This window comes from Lithobates pipiens, unplaced genomic scaffold (genome assembly GCF_037356315.1).
Source record: "Lithobates pipiens isolate NorthernLeopardFrog02 unplaced genomic scaffold, aLitPip1_a1.2 Scaffold_14, whole genome shotgun sequence".
In the NCBI taxonomy this organism is placed as follows: Eukaryota; Metazoa; Chordata; class Amphibia; order Anura; family Ranidae; genus Lithobates; species Lithobates pipiens.
In genome coordinates, this window is record NW_027507728.1 from 1,137,648 (window position 1) to 1,155,568 (window position 17,921).

At 43.9% G+C, this 17,921-nt stretch overlaps 1 protein-coding gene across 2 annotated transcripts in view; it reads right to left on the reverse strand.

Annotated features, from left to right (window-relative positions):
• The window catches only part of TRAF1 (TNF receptor associated factor 1), a 32,691-nt gene extending 16,103 nt beyond the window's left edge, over positions 1-16,588 (reverse strand). Inside the window, exons 1-7 of one of the 2 annotated variants that reach the window (XM_077479156.1) lie at positions 16,202-16,588; positions 14,785-14,869; positions 14,470-14,568; positions 8,322-8,483; positions 4,243-4,314; positions 3,273-3,341; positions 449-874 (exon numbers count right to left, since the gene is read on the reverse strand). In XM_077479156.1, the coding sequence (XP_077335282.1) occupies positions 449-874; positions 3,273-3,341; positions 4,243-4,314; positions 8,322-8,483; positions 14,470-14,568; positions 14,785-14,869; positions 16,202-16,395 (1,107 nt within the window). In that variant the 5' untranslated portion in view covers positions 16,396-16,588. The remainder of the gene's footprint in view (positions 1-448; positions 875-3,272; positions 3,342-4,242; positions 4,315-8,321; positions 8,484-14,469; positions 14,569-14,784; positions 14,870-16,201) is intronic. The other variant, XM_077479157.1, reaches the window with a different exon arrangement.
• Positions 16,589-17,921: the final 1,333 nt, after the last annotated feature.

Consider the following 17,921-nt stretch of genomic DNA (forward strand, 5'->3'; position numbering starts at 1 on the left):
GCACTTTGTCCGTCGGAGTAGGCAACACATGATCGGAGTATGTCCGATCGGAGCATTTTGTCTGAAAATTTCACCGTCAAGTTGGAAAAGTTGGTCCGTCGGATATTCCGATGGAAACAGTCCGATGCAGACCACACACAGTCGGAATATCCGACAAAACGGTCCGATAGGAAACATTCCGACGGAATCTCCGACCGTGTGTACAAGGGCTTGCAGGTGACATTTCTAGGTTGTGAGCCCAAAAAGCATCCATGAGAAATACACAAGTAATTTAAGTAATCCCAAGTGGGGCAGCTGACATGCTAATTATTATAGCGTATGTCAGTTAGTGATGAACTACAAATCCCAGCATCCTCTGCCTACCAGGACTTCTCAACAGCATTGTGACCACAAACGGCCTCTTTCAGCTTTTTTTTTTTCTTTTAGTAAAGATAGTAACGGCCCTCACTTTTTGTTCACAGGCTTTTACTTTCTGCTGCTCCTCATTCTTCTGCTCCAGTGCTGCTGCCAGTTTGCCGGTGGCACTGTCCATTTCACGGTTCAGGACGGAAATTATATTTTCAAAAACTTGCGTCCTGGCCTCCAGCATGGCCAGTCTAGTATGGAGATCTGTTCCTGTGGAGCCGACTCCATTCAAACAGCCACAGTCTTGGGCAATGTCACCATTCACAGCATATAGTTCACCATTTGGTAGGTTGGAAAGCACTTTCCGGACAGCCTGAGCGGTGGAATCCTGCCGGGGGTATTGGAATCCATTCTCAGTTGGCTCTGGCAGGGACAGACTCTCTTTGATCTGCATTAAAAGGGGGGCGATCAGAGACAGGTGTGCCACCACGGAGGATTTCTCATGTTCCTTCAGCTTATCTCTGCTGCCCTGCAGGGGGAAAGAAAAATGTTAATCCTATTTATTTGAGGAATACCCTTATTAAAGCGGAAGTTCCGCTGTTTTTTTTTTTTTTTTTTTAAAGCCAGCAGCTACAAATACTGCAGCTGCTGACTTTTAAAATAAGGACACTTACCCGCCCAGCGCGCCCGCGATGTCGGCACCCGAAGCCGATCTCTCGATCGTCTCTTGGGTGCTGCCGCCGCCATCTTGGCTATGGGAATCAGGAAGTGGAGCCTTGCGGCTTAATTTCCCGGTTCCCTACTGCGCATGCGCGAGTCGCACTGCGCAATAAGGATGGTCCCCGCTGTCTCTGGGATCCGTGTGTTTCCCAGCAGACAGCGGGGGACCTGCGGAAAGGGGCGTAGATTCTGCGGAAAGGGGCGTAGCTTCTGCAGAATCTACGCCGGAAGTGGGTGCAGATACCTGTACTGTACAGGTACCTGCACCCCCCTCCCCCCTAAAAGGTGCCAATTGTAGTGCCAGAGGGGAGGAGGGTTCCAATGAGCGGAAGCTCCACTTTAGGGTGGAGCTCTACTTTAAACAATATCAGAAGTTTACTGACTGGATGAAGTAACGTGTCCAACGAGCCCACCAGATTAAAATTTCACTAAAACTATGCTAACTTCTAGGCAGTTAAAGCAGAATTAAATTCTGCTATTTCTACTTAAATGGGCCCCCAGGAGATTTATGCCATAATGTGCTAGTATGCAGTTCCCAATAGCACATTATGGCAGACTTACATGTCAAACAAATCCCTCCAGCATTGTCAGCGCACCTGCTGGTCCTGGGTTCTTCCATATTCTTCCTTCTGCGTTTGCTCGGTTCAGCCACTTGAATGGCCAGGCCACGATGACATCCATCCCACATTATCATGGCACAGAGCTGTGCCATAAATGTTCTCTAAACAGCGCATGCGTGGCTTAATGTATCTTACTACTGACAGGCCTGGAGAAGGATTTATGACAGAAGAAACCACTAGGGTCTCTTCTGTTATAAAAACCCTGTCTGTCAATGTTTTTTCAAAACTGTGACTTTAATTCTGCTTTAATTATTTTATCCCAAAGCAGTTCAATTTAAAGCAAGGCTTGAATGATAACTTTACAGTTGCTAGTGTGCTTATGCCAGCTCTCGGTCAACTGTCAAGCCATTGAATGGTTGGTATCATAGCTGATTACATGTGCAGAACCATGGCAACTGCAGATCAAACAGGCTAAATTACCAGCTTCCTTGGCTGTAATGGATAGGAGTCCAGAACTACCACCTCCATTTTCGGCTATAGATTTGGAGATTGAAGCATAAGAGAGTTACTCACAGTTGCCAAATGTACCCCCCCCCCCAGAATACCCCTTTGAATCTGCTTCTAAGCGTAGGCAATCCCAAGGAGAGAAGAGGTTTAAATGGTGCAGTAAATGCCTTTACTGGGTTTTTACTCCTGTCCATATTCCCATTGGAGGGATTTCTCTTTACTTTCTCTTCTAACACCCAAATGCTCCTTCCTGTCCCTTTAAGGCATGAAATATAGCACAGTGATTTTGCCATGTCAATTGTCCCTCTCCATGTTGTACAATATCTGGCTGATTGTGCCTGTTCCTGTCTCCCCCTCTGTAAACTGACCACATTTATCATGGCTGCTGATCTCTGATAGCGTGGTCAGTTGTCTCCCATCCAGCTATTTCCTCAGCATTTCTGTATCTCCCCCTCCCTCTCTTTCTCCATATCTCTTCCATAACCTGTGTGAGAGCCAATCTCCTCCCTGCCCCTCTCCTTCCCATGTAATTCTATTACTTACAATCTGGTCCAGTGCTTGTTAAGTAAAGAAACATATATATTACTTTGATCCTCTCTGTTTTAGGTCCCTGTTCAGTACAGCGTATTCTTAAAATTATAATGCTAAATACCTTCTTTGCAGATCCCTGCTGTGTAGACACGTGACCTCCCTCTGCTAACTTGCATTTATCAGAGAGAAATCTCAACCCCTCCCTCTGTACTCCCTCGGGAAGGGAAGCAGAGGGAGGTCACATGACATGATAGAAGAGCTCTGCAAAGAAGGTACTTAGCGTTATAATTTCAGAAAATCACGCACACTGTTCGGAACAGGGAACTAAAACAGAGAGAATTAAAGTAATTAATACACATGACTTTACAACCACTCAAAATGTTTCCCCTCTGCTAAAATAATTTTCTTATTGCTGTCTGTGTTTCTCTTGAAAACTCCCTTCTTTTTCTCCTGTCTGACATCCAACACCAACAAAGGGGTAAATCTCTACCTTGGAGACACAGATAGAGGATCTAACGGCATAAAAGCTCATTTTCTGTTAGAATTGGCCATTAAATTGTCACCAATTGGAATAAATAGGTTTTTCTGTTCATTGTCCATCGCACTTACCTTGTATGTGCAGCCCAGCAAGGAAAAGCGACATTTTTCCTTCCAGTTATTGTTAACGGAATTCTGGTTCTGTAATAATTCCATGTTGTAGTTAATGACATTGTTACTTTTTTCTTGGAAGTATAAACTATTTTTAGAGAAACTAAAGTCAAGGAAAGGAAACATGAATATTTTACATTTAAACAAAGGGTCCCTCTAAAACTTTTTTTTTTGTTGTTATGCCTGTTTGCTGGTATTTATCCACCATCTTGATATATCTCTTGCAGACCCTGGAAGGAAAATCTTTAAACTTGACTTTTAACTCAGTTGTTCAGACTAGTTAGTTGTGGGAGTTAATAGAAAACTATTCTGTTAGCAAATGAATTGCGTTTGGCATTAGATCTACATAGCAGAAGTAGCAAAGAAAATACATTGACTTTAACTTAAAAAAAATCCTTGCAATAAATAATAACTGGTTTTAGCCCTTGTACACACGGTCGGAGATTTCGACAACCAAATCTGTCGGATTTTGTCCGTCGGATCTTGTCCGAAACTGTTGCATACACACGGTCGGACAAAGTTGTCGGAAAATCCGATCTTTCAGAATGTGATGATGTTATTTCGTTACGATGGTACTACGTTCAGGCTAGTAGCCAATAGCTTTGATGTAGGAATTTGATCTGAGCATGCGTGGCACTTTGTCCGATCAAAATTCTCTACACATGATCGGAGTATGTCCTATCGGACCAGTTTGTCGGAAAATATTTCCAACAAGTTGGGAAATTGGGTCCGACGGATATTCCGACAGAAACAGTGTGATGCAGACCACACACAGTCGGATTATCCGACAAACCGGTCCGATAGGACACATTCCGTCGGAATCTCCGACCGTGTGTACAAGGGCTTAGAAGGATTTTCTCAACAAAAGTAAAGAATCATTTTCAGTTCTTTATTGGAAGGTTTTGTCTCAAAATGCAGAATTGTGTCCTACCTTCCCCTTTGCCAGCATTCCATTTTTGTTCTGCATTTGATCATCTGGGGACCTTTTTTCACATTTGTGTTTCTGAAAAGGAAGAAGGATATTTCCTGGTTGTAAATGCACATTATGTAACTATTTGTAAAGTGCACCCGCACGACAGAAAGTCCCCGAAACCTGCCCTTTAAATGCTTTTTGAAGTCTTTCCAGATTTTGTAATTGCTTTGGCTTATGTGTTTATTTATTTTTTTGTATGTCCCAGGTGGAAACTTCTAACCTTTAGAAGTAACCCAGCTTTAGTTATTTCCAGGGTCATAAATATCTTTCTGAAAGCTTTTAAAGTCCCTTGTCATGAACGATACTGCTTTCGCTTTTGATAGTCAAAAGTTTCACAGATCCTCTACTTTGGGAAGAAATCAAAATGAGAGTAAAAAGGGTACGTTTTTCTTCAGCTAGAGAGCTGTGTATTATATTTGTGTTTAGTGTATGATAACTACTGTATATTTGTATACTAGTAACTTATCATAACCGTTTATCTACTTGATATGTACAGTGGTGTGAAAAAGTGTTTGCCCCCTTCCTCATTTCCTGTTCCTTTGCATGTTTGTCACACTTAAGTGTTTCGGAACATCAAACCAATTTAAACAATAGTCAAGGACAACACAAGTAAACACAAAATGCAATTTGTAAATGAAGGTGTTGGGCCACCCTTAGCAGCAACAACTGCAACCAAGCGTTTGCGATAACGTGCAATGAGGCTTTTACAGCGTCCTGGAGGAATTTTGGCCCACTCATCTTTGCAGAATTGTCCTAATTCAGTTACATTAGAGGGTTTTCGAGCATGAACGGCCTTTTTAAGGTCATACCACAACATCTCAATAGGATTCAGGTCAGGACTTTGGCTAGGCCACTCCAAAGTCTTCATTTTGTTTTTCTTCAGCCATTCGGTGGTGGACTTGCTGGTGTGTTTAGGATCATTGTCCTGCTGCAGAACCCAAGTTCGTTTCAGCTTGAGTACACGAACAGATGGTCGGACATTCTCCTTCAGGATCTCTTGGTAGACAGCAGAATTCATATTTCATTTTATCACGGCAAGTCTTCCAGGTCCTGAAGCAGCAAAACAGCCCCAGACCATCACACTACCACCACCATATTTTCCTGTTGGTATAATGTTCTTTTTATGAAATGCAGTGTTCCTTCTACGCCAGATATACTTGGACACACACCTTCCAAAGAGTTCCACTTTTGTCTCATCGGTCCACAGAATGTTGTCCCAAAAGTCTTGGGGATCATCAAGATGTGTTGTGGAGAAATTGAGACGAGCTTTGATGTTCTTTTTGCTCAGCAGTGGTTTTCTCCTTGGAACTCTGCCATGCAGGCCATTTTTGCCCAGTCTTTTCCTGATGGTGGAGGCATGAACGCTGACCTTAACTGAGGCAAGTGAGGCCTGCAGTTCCTTGGACGTTGTTGTGGGGTCTTTTGTGACCCCCTTGGATGAGTCGTCGCTGCGCTCTTGGGGTAATTTTGGGCGGCCGGCCACTCCTGGGAAGGTTCACCACTGTTCCATGTCTTCGCCATTTGTGGATAATGGCTCTCACTGTGGTTCGCTGGATTCCCAAAGCTTTGGAAATGGCTTTATAACCCTTTCCAGACTGATAGATCTCAATTACTTTCTTTCTCAATTGTTCCCGAATTTCTTTGGGTCTCGGCATGATGTGTAGCTTTTAAGGATCTTCTGGTGGACCTTACTGTGTCAAGCAGCTCCTATTTAAGTGATGCCTTGATTGTGAACAGGTGTGGCAATAATCAGGCCTGGGTGTGGCTAGAGAAATTGAACTCAGGTGTGGACAACCACAGTTATAGTATGTTTTAACAAGGGGGGCAATCACTTTTTCACACAGGGCCATGATGGTTTGGATTTTTTTTCACCTTAAAAAGGCCGTTCATGCTCGAAAACCCTCTAATGTAACTGAATTAGGACAATTCTGCAAAGATGAGTGGGCCAAAATTCCTCCAGGACGCTGTAAAAGCCTCATTGCACGTTATCGCAAACGCTTGGTTGCAGTTGTTGCTGCTAAGGGTGGCCCAACACCTTCATTTACAAATTGCATTTTGTGTTTACTTGTGTTGTCCTTGACTATTGTTTAAATTGGTTTGATGTTCCGAAACACTTAAGTGTGACAAACATGCAAAGGAACAGGAAATGAGGAAGGGGGCAAACACTTTTTCACACCACTGTATTATACTTACATAAATATTCACACCATACATGTAATATAAGTGTATATTTATATACCGTATTTATCGGCGTATAACACACACTTTTTTCCCTCTAAAATCAGGGGGAAAGTGGGAGTGCATGTTATACGCTGATCCCCCACAATTTTTAACCCTTTCTGCCGCTCTCTGCGGCTTCGGGGGAATTTTCGGTGCACTCGGCCGTTCCCGGTTATCTTCGGCCGTTCTCGGCTATTTTCGCCCATTCTCGGCTATTTTCGGCCGCACTTGGCCGTTCTCTGCGGCTTTCGTAAAGCTGAAAGCCGCCGAGAACGGCTGACTGTGGCCGAAAATAGCCGAGTGCGGCCGAAGATAGCCAGGAACGGCCGGAGATAGCCGAGTGCGGCCGAAAATAGCTGAAAGCCGCCGAGAGCGGGCGAGAACTACCGAGCGCCGCCGAGATACACAGGAGATCCGCTCTGTATCTCGGCGGCGCCATTTTTAAATGACAAAGCCACAGAAAAGACTGCAAATGACTGACGAGACTAAATACAAGGTTGCAAGTGACTGACAAGGCTGCAATGCAAGGCTGCAAATGACACTGATAAGGCGGCATTGATGGACATTTAAATGTAAGTTTTTCTCCTTAAACTTCCCTCCTAAAAGTTTTTTTCTTTTAAATTCCCCCCTAAACTTGGGGTGCGTGTTATACGCCGGCGCGTGTTATACGCCGATAAATACGGTACTTATTTATACTTTGTGCGATTATTTCAATAATATAAATATTTCAATATTTTTTATAGAAAATTTTTAAGCATTATATAAAAACTTAATGTCAAATAAATGTCAAAAAGAAGACACATCCCCCAAAGTGATCAGAGACCCTGTGAAGATAAGCACAGAATGGGGTCTGTTTTTTATTGTTTTCACCCAAGATTCCCACAACTTTCACCCAAGTTTCAGACATTTTCTTGTTCAATATTTTTATTGAAGCAGTTATAATGGTTACATAAACAACAATAGCACCAGAGAAGCAAGTAAATATGAGTGATACTTAGAGAAAATGTACGAAATTTCGGCCAGCAAAAGACAGATGAAAGCTTTTCATCGGAAAATGCGACCGTGTGTATGCTCCATCGGAATTTAGCTGGCCGAATTCCCGCCAGCAAAAATTTGAGAGCATGTTCTCAATTTTCCAGATGGAAAAACGTTCTATCTGAAATTCTGATCGCGTGTATGTAATTCCGACGCGCTAAAGCTCACGCATGCTCAGATTCAACTACCAGAGCTATTGGCTACTGGCTATTGAACTTCCTTTTTCTAGTTCCGTCGTATGTGTTGTACGTCACCGCGTTCTAAACAATCGGAATTTGGTGTGACCGTGTGTAGGCAAGACAGCTTGAGCGGAATTCCGACGGGAAAACCATCAGACCTTTTTCGACCATAATTCCGATCGTGTGTACGCGGCATTAGAAATCTGACAAAGTAATGAAAAGAGGCGATCCAGCTATTGGATGTGGATGGAAAAGACGCGGGCAAAAAGCATCCAAAAACACACATAATATTAGTCCAGCAATCAGGAAATATAATGCCAACTGGTTAACCAGGACAGAAGGTAAAATATACTCAGGGGGGAGACCCCAAGTACTTCATGAAGAAAATGAGAAAAAAAAAAGAAGAAAGAAGGCAGAAGCGAAAGAAGAGGAAAAAAGAGAAGAAAGGAAGGCCGGGGCCAGGGCCACAATCTACAAGATTCAGACATTTTCTAACTGGAACATCTGTGCAAATATGTAAATCTTGAATTAAAACATTGATAAATAGATTACATAGTGTTATTGATTATACCTGTTTAGAAGCTTTAAATGTATTATTCTTACCAGGAAATCAGTACTGAAGATTCTCAGGGAACATTTGGGGCAGACTGTTATATTATTGACACATTCGGTCTCTAAGTGTTTGGCAAGGTGTCTCCGCTGCACTGTCCGTTCACAGCCAGTGTGGCACAGAATTTGGGCAAATTCGCAGAGGATTTGGTGATCCTACAAGATGTAAAAATCTGATATCATCTTATCATTTCACAAACACTCTAGGGAAAGGGGGGCAGGATGATATTACAGTATACTGGAGCAGCAATTGGCTGTCCTGACGAATGGTCACATACACAGGAAGATGTAAATGTGCTAAGCTAGCCATACACACAAAGATTTCTTTATCCACGCTGAACAGCATGAATGGGGGAACTTGTGCTGTCAGCAATTGTATTTTAGAAAGCATGACAATTGCAGTTGCCCTAAATGTATGAACAGTGACTGCATGTAATAGGATGCAGTCACTGTTCAGCTGACAGTTTTCCACCTGGCTCCTTGGATTTTTCTATCAAAATTTGTCGATCCAGGTGGTGCAGGCAGGGTCACCCACAGATCAAATTTTGGCTGATTTAGCAGGGATCTACTGAAATTCCCGCTATGTATGACCACTTGGGCCTGGGCATGCTCAGCATACAAATGTTTACAATATCATTATTCTATGAACAATTTAAAGAGGAAGTAAACCCTGATGGGTTTACTTCCTCTTTCATTCCCTGCAAAGGCAAAGCATAATGGACTACTATGAATCGCATTGTAGCCCATTATGTGTCACTTACCTGACACAGGAGCCAGCGAAGTCGCCGCTGTCCCCTGTAGTCTGCCGCATCCATCTTCTCGGTGGGTCTCGCAGCTCCGCCGCTGTCATTCGGCTAAACCGCGATGACGTCACTCCCGCGCATGCGCACGGGAGCCGAGACGCGCGGCATTGAGGCCCTTTTTCGTTATAGAGGATGCCACGCTTAGTGCGCCTGTGCGCTGCTGTCTACGTCTCATGCGCCGTAGACAGCGGTGCCCGTCTTCGGGCAAATATCTCCTAAACTGTATAGGTTTTGGAGATATTTCTTGGACCTACAGGTAAGCCTTAATCTAGGCTTACCTGTAGGTCAATGTGGTTTGTAAGGGTTTACAACCACTTTAAGACCCCTTTCACACCAGGGCGTTTTGCAGGCGCTATAGCGTTAGAAATAGTGCCTGCAAAACGCCCTAAAGAAGCTGCACCATTGTTTCTAGTGTGAAAGCCCAGAGGGCTTTCACACTACAGTGGTGCGCTGGCAGGACGTCAGAAAAAAGTCCTGCCAGAAGCTTCTTTGGAGCGGTGAAGGAGCGGTGTGTTTACCGCTCCTCCACCGCTGCTCCCCATTGAAATCAATGGGGCAGCGCTGTAATCCCGCCGGCAAAACGCCGCTATTGCGGCATATTGCTGGCGTTTTTAACCCTTTCGCGGCCGCTAGCGGGGGGTAAAAGCGCCCCGCTAGTGGCCGAAATGCGTCGCAAATCCGGCGGTAAAACGCCGGTAAAAATAGCGTTTTACCGCCCACGCTATCAGCTGTGTGGTGTGAAAGGGGTCTAAGGGGCCTGTACCCATTTCAGTCTTACACCCCATTCACACCTGAGCATAGTGTTTTTAGGCAGAAAATTGGGCGATTTTTCCCGCGCTTTTGCAGCGTTTTTACCGCAATTTTTGCAGCTTTTTTTACCGCATTTTGCCGCGATTTTGTGCAGGGCAAAAGGTCACCAATGTAAAAAGAAGAAAAACGGCCAAATCTGCCCTATTCGAGCAACAAAAAAGGGTCCAGAACTTGTTTGAGTTTTAGGCGTTCGGCTTCAGGCGACATAGAGTGGAGATGTGAACCATCTCCATTGAGAATAATGGATTTTTTTTCCCCTCCAGTGTTTTGTAGCTTCAGGCTTCAAGCTACAAAACGCTCAGGTGTGAATGGGGCCTGATAGTTTGGTAAGCAGACTGTTTAATATTCTGATATTATTCAGTAAACAATTGATAGGGGGATATTTCTGTTACTTGTACCTTTTTCTTGGATCCAAATCAAGAGGAAACAGTAGGACAGGTTGGGAAATTCCCTTTTTACGTCTACATAATTTTTTGGCACATGAAAAGTATCTCAAGGAGACAATTAGAATTTCTGATTTGCAAATACAAGCATAACATTTGACTGACTATAAACCGATTGTAGCAGTATTTTAATGTATAACTAAAGAGGGGTTAATTAGTTTTTATCGCTGTTTGTTCCTCAGTTAGGGAGATTCACATTTGCTTCTTGTCTTGATCACCAAAGTCATCAGGAATAACAGTAAGGGGGTTAGTCAGTTGGCACCAGGACAGAAATAAAGGGGAAGTCTTCCAATAGGGAAAGTTATTCCTGTGACAACCATCCAAGGGGATTTCTGTCACATTAAAAAGAAAAATCCTCTCACTTCCCATTGAGTCTGCAGAAGGGGAAGTAAAGGGGAAAATACCTAATGAGACTCAGATTGCAAAAAACAAAAAAAAACAAAAGATAGTGGTTTTAACCCTCTCCTAGCTCTTCCTCATTCACTTCCTTCTCTCACATGAGACTCAGGCAGAAGCAGGAGCCATAAATTCCTGTTGCTGTCAATCAAATCCTGTGAGGCGGGAGCTGGGGGGGGGGTAGGGCTGAGCCACTCTGTGTCTAAAGGTGTACACAGCCTGGCTCAGGAGCGTGTCTGCATGGGTGCCCCCATAGTACCTGGATTGCTATGGAGCAAAGAGCACCACCAGGGGGCATCCAGAAGAGGAGGCAAGGGACAATAAGCACTATTGTTGCACAGAACAGGTAAGTATAACCTCTTTTCTATTTTAATAAACAAATTGAGGCTTTAATATCACTTTAAATTGCATAGTCTGTTCTATTCATCTGCCTGATTATCTGGCTGTAATCTTATCTGTGCACAATTCAATCATCATATCATATTTACCAGCATTTCAGTGTCATGGTGTCATGCCTGGCTCCTTCTCTTGATAGAACAAAAGAGAAGAACAACAAATTTCAATTATAGACCTAAAGACATACAGTATAGGTAGGTGCAGGTTCTCCTTGAGGCTGTAGGTGGCATGTGCTATTGCTACAAGTGGAGAGGAGTCTGAATAGGAAATTGTCTCCTTATGGACTGCATCAAGGACTCAGAGAAGCTGGCTGTCCAACTGGATGCTGAAACCTCGTAGGACCTCAGGCAGCCATCTTGACTGAGAACCTTATAAATAGCGTCTCCTGAGCCATTATGGTTTGCCTGGAACTAGTGCTAGGGCAGACAAAGCCCACTGGCTAGAGTAAGTAATTAGTGCAAGGAGAGGTTCCTGGCAAATAGGGTCAAACCCAGGACTACACCTGCAGAGAGGAACATTCTGGTATTTAGAATAGCCCCATGGGGCTTTCCTTAGCAACTACAGTGCTGTCCAGTGCACCACAAATCGCCACCCCTCTAGCGGAAGCCATCTTTTGGTTGTACATCACCCAAGAGAATAGGAACAAATACTAATGCTGCGTACACACGATCGAATTGTCCAGCAGACTTAGACCGGCAAACAATCCACCGGACCTTCTAACGAAGGGACTTGGCCACACAAGGACACTCCGAAAGTCCGGCGATTTCTAACGCGATGACGTACAGCACGTACGACGGGGCTAGAAAATGGAAGTTCAATAGCCAGTAGCCAATAGCTTCCTTCTCGTACTTGCTTCTGAGCATGCGTCATTCTTATTCCGCCGGACTAGCACACTGACGAACGGATTGTCCGGCGGACAAATTTTGAGTCAAAACTACTTTCTAAGTCCGCCGGACTTTACAATGAAAAAGTCAGCTGGAGCCCACCCACGATCGAATTGTACGGGGTAATGCGGTCCAGCGGACAATTCGATCGTGTGTATGCGGCATAAGCCCTTGTACACAGAGATTCCGACAACCAAATCCGTCGGATTTTGTCCGAAACTGGTGCATACACACGGTCGGACGAAGTTGTCGGAAAATCCGATCGTTCAGAACGTGATGACGTAATTTCGTTACGACGGGACTACGTTCAGGCTAGTAGCCAATAGCTTTGATGTAGGAATTTGATCTGAGCACGCGTGGCACTTTGTCCGATCGGAATTCTCTACACATGATCGGAGTATGTCCGATCGGAGCATTTTGTCGGAAAATATTTCCGGCAAGTTGGAAAATTTGGTCCGACGGATAAATTCCGTCTGAATCTCCAATCGTGTGTACAAGGGCTTATGCCGCGTACACACGACAGGACTTAAGTCCGGCAGACTTTCGACGGAGTTCTGACAGAGTTCTGACGGACTTTCCGAATGAACGGACTTGGCCACACACAATCACACCAAAGTGTGAATCAAAAGTCTGTTGCAGCCCACACACGATCGAATAGTCTATCCGGAATCATTCCGTCAGACTTTGGATGTTGAAAAGTCCGCTCGTGTGTACGGGGCTTTAGAGTTACAATACATCAGAATATACAATAGGACAAGAGAAGGGGTCCTGTGCAGTGTCCATACATACAGAATAAGAACAGATACTGAAAACTACACTAAGCATATGGGACAAGACATTGTTCAGTGTCCACACATAGAGAATAGGAACAGATACTGAGAATTACACAGAACAAGAGAAGTGGCGTTATGTATCATCCAACAGTGATAATGTGTACCATTAATATGTACAAAAAAAGAACAGGTACTAAGAATTACATCCAGCATACAGTTCAAGAGAAGTAGTACTGTGCAGAGTCTAAATATATAGCGCAAGAGAAGTGGTAATGTGCACAATCCAAGTATACAGAACAAGAGAATACCGTATTTGCCGGCGTATAAGACGACCTTTTACACTTAAAAAAACTGGCCGAAAATCGGGGGTCGTCTTATACGCCGGATCAGCCCCTCCGATGCCTGCTGAGGGTTCGGTAATACTGTATGTAGCTTCGGCTACATACAGTATATACCGCTGAGCCAATCCCAGCGAGCGATGCATTCAAATGAATACAGAGCCTGCTCGGATTGGAGCAACAACCTCTGCCAATCCGAGCAGGCTACTCTGTAGCCTGCTCGGATTGGCTTTGAGAGTCAGAGAGGCGCGGGCTGATGATGATACAGCCTCTGCCAATCCAAGCAGGCTTTGTATTCATTAATAGAATACATCGCTCGCTGTGATTGGTTCCAGCAAAAGCAGGAAGAAGGATATGGCGCCAGCTCCTGCTCCAGCAAGAAGGACGGAATATCAAGCGTCGGAAGCCTTGGAAGGGGGTCGTCTTATACGGTAAGTACAAGAAAAAAATGTAAGATTAACAGTAAGTTTAGGGGGTCGTCTTATATGCCCGGTCGTCTTATACACCGGCATATACGGTAGGTTACTGTGTAGAGTCCATTCAAGCCTAGGATCATGCTGTGTCTCGGAAATGCATGTACAATCGCATGCTCCCAACACATGAGAGAAATGCACTGCTGTTTACCGTGGCTTGCTTTTGAATGCTCAAATCTGCATGGTGCCACAGCACCATGTGATTCAGTGCAGTGCGTTTTAAAGTAAAAGGGTCAGGGACTTTTTTCCCCATGTTTCTGCAGGTAGGGCAGCCCATTGAAATGAATGGGCTGCCTTCACTTAGAACACAAGCCTGCACATACGTGAATGGATCCAAAAGTGGGGTACACACTATAAGAAAATTGGGCGAACCGTTGCCTGGATTTAATCAATGTTTCATAGCAAGTCGGAACCAAGGAAAGAAATAATGTATGAAAATTCTCATAGGACAAAGGCTTTTTGTTGGGTTATTTGTTTCTGATCACGCGCAGTCTTTCATATCTGATCTTTCTCGTATGAAAATGGTACACATTAAATGAAAATCGATTGTTCTGTTTATGTACGAGAAAAACATTTGAGTTTGTCCCTTTGGAAATTTTCGTGTGCAAAGTCGGAATCGGATGTCGAAAGTCGTGTACATACTGTACTGGGATCGAATGATTGTGAATCGTACGGAATTTTTCTTTTCCGTTTTTTTTCTCATAGTGTGTACGGGGCTTTAGAGCACATACTGAGAATTATAAACAAGAAATTACATATTATTACAATGTAACAAAATTTTAAAAATATATTACACATCCAAAAATGAGGTTAATATAAAACATACCTCGTAGTCTCGCAGCACTCCACTCCAGTTGCAGTTTGCTGTCACACAATGAACTCTGAGCTCTGAGATCTCCTTATTGATAGCGGCATCACTGAATGCCTGAAATAAAATCAGATGAGTAATAAGTTGGGGGAATTTCTCGCCTTTTACATTCAAAACCACAACAGAAAAGTCCCAATGTGTTAAACATAATGAAAGTATCATTTTTTATAGTTAAAGGGTAAGTCCACGCAAGTGATATTTCAGTTCTGAGTAGAGCTTGTTACACGTTGTAGCAAAACTGTTTAGGGGAGAAGGCAGATTGCTGTTCCTTACCCTGTCTGCTGATAGGTAGCTGTCCTCAGTCAATGCTTCTGGGCCCCCTTGTTTACATTTGGGACAGATGGGACTTTCGTGGTTCCTGTTCAGATAAACATACAGATGACAATTTTGGTATAACTCTGATTATTTCCCTACCGTTTAAAAGGGAATTTTGATTTCCGCTCTGTCATTTTAAATTTTTTTAGTATAATGTGGATGTTAGCTAAATGAAGCTAGAAGGCGTAATAAAATGAATTACATACTGTGTATATCTTGTTATCTTCAGCCTTGAGTCCCTCCATTCTTTCTTAGTTGAAGCCCTTCTAAATCTATAACATTCACTTGTGGAACACTAATTCCAAATTGCTGCTAGACTGCAAGTGACAGCATCAGAATCAGAAATGTTTTTCTGTTCCTAAACACTAAAATGAAGGTATTATGGCACCCAATTGTCTGCCCACCAACATGCAGGAAGGATGTTGATCGGATGGAAACCTAAATCCCACCGAATGTGGTGCTTGCCATAAATACAAGAGCTCCTAAAGATCTACAAAACATTGGATTCCTCCATTGAGTGATCCGAGCTCTCAATTTTGGAAATGTTTTTATGTAACCAAGTGTGTTAGCCCTTGTACACACGGTCGGACATTCCGATGGACAATGTCCGATCGGACCGTGTTGCCGGATAATCCGACAGTGTGTGGGCTCCATCGGACTGTTTTCGTCGGAATATCCGACGGCCCAAGTTTTCCAGCTGGGCTATAAAATTTTCCGACAACATGATCCGATCGGACTTTGTCCGATTGTGTGTAGAGGATTCCGATCGGACAAAGTGCCACGCATGCTCAGATCAAATTCCTAGACCAAAGCTATTGGCTACTAGCCTGAACGTAGTCCCGTCGTAACGAAATAACGTCATCACGTTCTGAACGATCGGATTTTCCGACAACTTTGTCCGATTGTGTGTATGCAACAGTTTCGGACAAAATCCGTCAGACAAAATCCATTGGACAAAATCCGACGGATTTGGTTGTCTGAATGTCCGACCGTGTGTACAAGGGCTTAAACAACAGCTCCACTGAACATCAGTGATCACAGAAACAAATGCCTAGGCTTGTGGTCCGATGACCAGAACAGGAGGAACGTAGAGCAACCCCCCCCCCCCCCCCCCCCCCACCAAAATATAAATACTTTAGTTAGCTATTGCTCTTCATTTAGCCATCCCATCAAGAATGATAAAATGATTAAAGGACCAATCCATCCAAAAGTGATATTTTACCAGGTGAAGCCTGGTGGGCTGAGTCAACCTGTTTCTCCTTCTAGGTCTTGGACACTTTTACAGTGAGCCCTTCCTCTTCGCCACTCAGGATAAATTGTACAGGAACATCAGTGGTGGTGTAGGGGAGACAGATAGACCACATGTATGACTGACCTGATAATCCAGGCCAAACACGGTGTGCAGTATCGGTGTCCGCAAAGCGTCTGTTGAGCCTTCTTCAGGACATTGTTACAGTTGCAGCACAGGTATTTGTTTCCAGGTACAAGGTCGCAGATACTGGTGGGGTAGCCAGATACAAACACGTTCTCATCTGGCAAAGAAGATACACCACTCTTTAGTTTCGCCATGGTATACGATCCCCAGAAGGCCACCGGTTGATGCGTGTCTCTCTCCTTCTTCTGTGTGAATACTTTTAGATGTCACACAAGAATTAATACCTGTGAGCTGTGGCAGCTCCCTCTTAGTCAGTGTCCTGTACTGGGGAAACCAGCTAGAAATTCCCCTGATTACTTCACTCACTGACTGACGAGTGTGATTTCCCCAGACGCCTTGCTCGGTACAATCCACACTCTAACAGGAAGTAAGCATTCAGCAAATGACAAGCTGAAGTTTTGTGACTTTTACACATAGTGTGCTGGAGGGAAGGAATCTGTGGTAGTCTCCCGATTATATTGGGAGGGGATTGACGCAGGTACACTGTACTTACTTGGGGGAAACTAGAATAGTTTTTTTATTATTACCCTGTATTATGTAGGAGCTATTTTAAAGTGTATATATGGCAATTTTTTTATTCATTTTGAATGGAATATGGAAAGATTTAAGCACCTGTCCAGTTTTTATTGCTGTCCCTGTGTAATGGGTTGCAAGTTTTCTATAGGTATAAGGCCTCTATATATATATATATATATATATATATATATATATATATATATATATATTTATTTATGGTTGAAGCCCTATGGCCGATACTGATATGAACAAATAGATTTATGATAAGACTTACAACATGAAATAGACCTGAAGTGCGCCCTGGTCTGATGGTCGGTATACCAAAATAAGGGGGCAAAAACATTCAGGTAGGGGTGTAGTTTTATTCGTTTTAGCTTAATTTATTGAACAAGTTCGGTGAATGCTTGTGTCATTTCCACCCGAGGACTGGGGATGTACCAGGCGAGTTCCACCTGCTTAGTCTCTTAATGATGTGAGCTGGGACCCATGCCAAGATGCTGCCAAGGCTGCTCCAATACTAAAAAGAGTAACCATGGTACGGAGTGGGGTCGAGGTGTAGACTGCGTAGAAGAAACCCCATGTGTTTAAAAAACTGGCGGGCACTCAAGGGTTTGCACAAAAAGGTAACAGGGGACTAGAGTTTGAGTGTTTTTGTAGGAGTGACAGTAGGTGGTCGAGTATGGTTACTGGACAGCATACATTGTTTGTTTTCTAGAGATGGACGTCTATCCTGGAGCCTGATTTCTGGGTTTTAGACACTGCAAGGTGGAGGATGAAATGGTGTTGGTAGCGAGCCAAGTGACGACTATGCAGAACTTGGCCTGCGGTAGGTGAACTTGCTAGGCCATCAGAACCCGTAGTAGGCTAAGTAAATGGCTATTTGTATGAGCAGGTTGGGGAGAAGGCCAAAAGGCGAACTAGCAAAGATAGTAGACATGTCCCGGAAGATGGCAGCCTGGAATGAACATACAGTGGACATTAAACTGGTGCTGCCAAGACAATTGCAGCAGCCCGTGCAGGAAGGACATAACTGAGAGCGATCCAGACCTGGCTTCATCAACAAGATTGGCCTCGGCCCGGTTGTCGGTGGTGAAAGCCACGGCCTGTCCTGTCCTGATATGACCCCAGAGTTGAGCGGCTGTCA